This window comes from Myotis davidii, unplaced genomic scaffold (assembly GCF_000327345.1).
Source record: "Myotis davidii unplaced genomic scaffold, ASM32734v1 scaffold4, whole genome shotgun sequence".
Classification (NCBI taxonomy): Eukaryota; Metazoa; Chordata; class Mammalia; order Chiroptera; family Vespertilionidae; genus Myotis; species Myotis davidii.
The window spans coordinates 840930-842187 of NW_006294707.1; the positions used below are offsets into that span (position 1 = coordinate 840930).

Consider the following 1258-nt stretch of genomic DNA (forward strand, 5'->3'; position numbering starts at 1 on the left):
CGCTCCACCCCCCAGGAGGGCTCCTCACCAGCCGGGGCCCTGTGTGTCAGGGCACAGAGCCCCCATCAGGGGCCGACCAGGGAGGGGGGAGCGGTGCCAGGCCACCCCGGGGAGGGGTGGCACCTGTGGCTCCGGGCCCCCCACCTGGAGCCTGTGACCTGTTAGACAGCTGACACACTTATTTAAAACTCACCTCCCAATCACCCCAAACAAGAGGAAGAGAAGAGAAAGGACACTGTGTATTTTGTATTTAAAAGTAATTATATTAATTATTTAAAGAGTGGAATACTGAATAACAACAAAGAGAGAAATGCCAACCAGATCAGCGGACCTGGGACAGGGCTCTGCAGGGATGACCCTGGTCCTGTCCTTGCCTCAGGGCTTCCCCAGGGACCGGACCCCAGCTCCTGCCCGCCCCCGGAGCTAGCACCCACTGTGAACATTGGAATACACGGCTCTTGCCTCAGGGCTCTCTCATCTCCTCTTGCCGGGTGTTTGGCTCCGACCCACACACTTGCTCTCCTCACCTGGCCTGGGCCTGGGGGGCTGGGCTGAGTTTGGGGACCAGGCCCCTGCCCTGGGCGGACGGGACAGTGAGGGGGTGTGCAGAGCCTGGAGGCAGGGACTGCTGAAGATCAAAGCGACATCAGCTGGGCGGTCACCAGGCCCCGAGCCCCTAGGACCCCCATGGCCATCCTGGCCCGTCCAGTCCCTCCCCTGGGCACCCTCCCTCTCTTGACCCTGCAGTTGAAGGGCTAACTGCGGCCATGGATGGAAGGGCCCCCAGGGCCTTGTCTAGCCCTAGACCCAGCGTCCGCCTGACTGATGGTTAAACAATGTGATTGTTCCTCCTAGGGTGTGTGTGTGATGCTGTTACTTCCATCCCCACAAACCCCTGTCCACCCCCCATTCCTCCCGGCGGAGCTGTAGCCGGAAATGGACGGCTTACTCCTGTCCCCGGGGGCCTGCCCAGCTGGTGGCAGTGGCTCCCGGTCCCATCTGACCCCCGCGCTGGCCCGGGTCCGGGGAAGGTGTGCCTCCAACTCCCCGGCCCGTCTTTAGGGACTTCAGGCCCGGAAGGAGCCTTCGGTGCCCACGCGAGACCGAGGCTCGTCTCCATGACAACGTTCCGCACCTGTAGCTGGGGCCTCCCTCCCTCCCTTCTACCGCCCCCCGCCCCCCAGGCCCGCCACCTCCGGTGGTGCCCCAGCCCTAGTTGCTCCGCCCGGTGTCAGGACGGCAGTCCCCGCCTCCCGCG

General features: G+C 63.8%; 1 protein-coding gene across 1 annotated transcript in view; it reads left to right on the plus strand.

Moving 5' to 3' along the window:
• The window catches only part of COL11A2 (collagen type XI alpha 2), a 61569-nt gene extending 60447 nt beyond the window's left edge, over window positions 1-1122 (plus strand). Inside the window, 1 exon segment of the mRNA XM_006769177.1 lies at window positions 1063-1122. Within this exon segment, the coding sequence (XP_006769240.1) occupies window positions 1063-1122 (60 nt within the window).
• Window positions 1123-1258: the final 136 nt, after the last annotated feature.